The sequence below is a fragment of the Electrona antarctica genome, assembly GCF_951216825.1.
Source record: "Electrona antarctica genome assembly, chromosome: 3".
NCBI lineage: Eukaryota > Metazoa > Chordata > Actinopteri > Myctophiformes > Myctophidae > Electrona > Electrona antarctica.
The window spans coordinates 54037419-54040483 of record NC_136808.1 but is presented as its reverse complement, the minus strand read 5'-3'; the positions used below and the strand labels follow the sequence as shown (position 1 = coordinate 54040483).

At 44.5% G+C, this 3065-nt stretch overlaps 1 protein-coding gene across 1 annotated transcript; it reads right to left on the bottom strand.

Annotated features, from left to right (window-relative positions):
- Positions 1 to 299: 299 nt before the first annotated feature.
- On the bottom strand, positions 300 to 1695 carry LOC306920582 (E3 ubiquitin-protein ligase TRIM39-like; the record flags this gene model as incomplete). The annotated part of the gene is made up of 3 exons (XM_079497394.1): positions 300 to 875; positions 934 to 1023; positions 1147 to 1695. 3 exons carry the CDS (start codon positions 1693 to 1695, stop codon positions 300 to 302), a joined length of 1215 nt encoding a protein of 404 aa, XP_079353520.1.
- Between the last annotated feature and the right edge of the window lie 1370 nt (positions 1696 to 3065).

Here is a 3065-nt window from a genome sequence, read left to right as displayed (position 1 = left end):
CTCCAACAAACAGCAATGTCCGTGTCCGTGTGTCCGCCTATGTCACTATGAGCACGAGTACCAATGACTACCAAAAGTGGCGCTGTTGTGCCAGAAACAGAGAGAGAGAGATAGTGCTGCACTGCTGCCTGCTAATGAGAGACAGAGAGAGAGGGGGGGAGTTGCAACACTCAGTTCACACGGGTGTGATTTTTTATTTATTTTTGCATCAATAGACGTGTTGAGCTTATATGAAATATAAACAGGATTTATGTTTAAATCATTTCCTGGAGATGTCATGTTTTTCTTCTTTTTGAAGATCAGTTCCCACCGTCCTCCCCGAGAGCAGCGTCCATGTTGACAGAAGAGATGATCAGAGGAGCAGAGTTTCTACCATTAAGGTTGTGCATTGGCCAGAAGAATGGATATAGTCTCTCAGTGAAGGAGCAGCCAGTGAAAGAGTAGAGATTTACTCTGTTCTCCACATCATAAAAGGAGACCAGACCCTCCTCATAATCCACAAACACTCCCACTTTCTGGAGCTCCTGTCTTACAGCTGGGAGGAGGACAGCAGGGCCAGCATGAGCCGCATACTCATCTCCATTCCTCAACCTTATAGTCCATAAACCATTGTTGGGATTCGGATTGAATGGTTCCTTCCGGTCGATGGACTCTCTGACCACTCCTATTATCCAGTCAGTCTTCCCTCCAACCTGAACCTCATAGTAAAACCTTCCTGAGGAGAAGCTTTGTTGTCCTAAGACACAGAGACATGGAGAGAATCTCTCTGTGTTGTCTGGGAGATTCTTCCTTACGTTTCCATCACTCACTTGTTTTCCATCCTCAGACAGGATGAGGTTGGGATGTGCTGTATCAGGGTCCAGAGTAACATCCACCTCAGTAACATCCAACATCAGATTCAGATTCAGATTCAGATTCAGATTCAGATACCACCTCATATTGCTGGATCCTCTTCAGCTCAACATCACACAGCTGCTTCTTCATCTCTTGACTGAGTGTCTTCTCCAGCTGAGACACAGCTGTCCTCACTGGCCCCACATGTGAAGACTGATGGACATTGACCTTTTCCCAGTCCTTGGTGGGTCTCCACCCTGTGTTGTTAGAGGTGAAGTTCTGGAGGAGGTGGCGGTGGTCTTCAGTGTGTGAGAGCTGTTTCAGCTCAGAGCTTCTCTTCTCTAACTGAGTGACTTCCTGTTGCAGGTCTTCAATGAAGCCTTCAGCCTGTTTCTCTGTTGCTTTCTGCTTCTCTTCAATCACACCAATGAGCTCAGCCTGGCTTCTCTCAACACAGCTGATCAGAGCAGTGAAGACCTGCACACTGTCTGCTATCACTGTGTCTGCATCTTTCCTGCTGAGCTCTACTGAGCGTTTGACCTCCTGAATCTTCACTCGTCTCTCCTGGATCATCTGCTGGATTTCAGCCTCTGTCTTTGCTTCATATTCTTCTTTCAACTTGTTGCTCCTGAACTGTTGAACCATCTCAGAAATAAAAGTATTGACAGATACGTCTGGCCTCGCATTGAAGATCTTTGCACACAGTGGACACTTGCACACATCACTAGTGTCCCAGTAACGTGTGATACAGGCTTTGCAGTAGTTGTGTCCACACGGAGTGGCGACTGGATCAGTGAACACATCCATACAGATGGAACACAGGAAGTGCTGTTCAGACAGGAGACCGCTGGCGGACGCCATTTCTACAGCGCTGAGAATCAAAGTGAAAGTGGAGGAAGCGTCAGGTTGAAGTGGTGAGAACTAAGTGCTGTCTTGGAGAGAAACACTGCTTCTATAGAGCTCTGATGGATGCCACGTCACATCTCGCTGATGTCACCATGAGTCACGTGTCTATGTATCCATATATGGAGTTGTTTTACATCAGCATGATGTCATCAGCACTAGACGTCTCTGCCGTCTCCATATATGGAGCTCCAGATCAACCCAATGCCCAAATATGGAGTTTGTGATGTCAGACTTGGATAGGTCAGTTGGATACGTCGGACAGCTACATATATGGAGTGTCAATACTCAGTGTGTAACTGTGGCAACGTATCAAATGCCTATATATGGACATATCGGGTTTGTTTATGCTTATGTCAGATATTTTAATATAGGATTTGGTAGGTCATCCATCAGTGATTAAAACCTGCGTTGGAGTGTAGAACTCTTCTATGCTCTTCTCGACCAATGGGAGACTGTCAGTCTCTTCTCGACCAATGGGAGACGGCTATGGCTGTTTTTAGCCCAAGGAGTGTTTTTCGTGCAAAACGAATGCTTGCAATGGATTCAGAATCATGAAAACCCCCTAGTTTGACACGTCACATGCTACTGAAAGCAGAATGAATTTTAGGTCATTTTGCCTTATTGTGCCTTAACAGGTTTTTGATGGTGGCCGTATGGATTTGGGCTCTCATGAATTTTCCCCGCATTTTTGCGAGGTACATGGGGGGGGGGTCAATGTGTTTATTAACCTCCGAGATGACACATCCATTGAGAAACGGACCTTTGCTCTCCGCTGTCACAGAACTGCTGTAAACGACCCAACTTGTGACTGTGAGCTCACCATTAAGCACAGTAATCCTTCAAAACACTGTTTCATTCTTTTTTTATTGTTTTTTTCCCTTTTTTGCATGAATGCATGTGTTGAACTATAGATTAATATGAGATATAAACAGGATTTATTTTAAAATAGTTTATTGATGTTTTTTTCTTTTTTTCTTTATTTTTGCATCAATAGACGTGTTGAGCTTATATGAAATATAAACAGGATTTATGTTTAAATCATTTACTGGAGATGTCATGTTTTTCTTCTTTTTGAAGATAAGTTCCCACCGTCCTCCCCGAGAGCAGCGTCCATGTTGACAGAAGAGATAATCAGAGGAGCAGAGTTTGTAGCATTACGGTTCAAACAAGCATTACGGTTCAAACATGGACAGAAGAATGGATAAAGTCTCTCAGTGAAGGAGCAGCCAGTGAAAGAGTAGAGATTTACTCTGGTCTCCACATCATAAAAGGAGACCAGACCCTCCTCATAATCCACAAACACTCCCACTTTCTGGAGCTCCTGT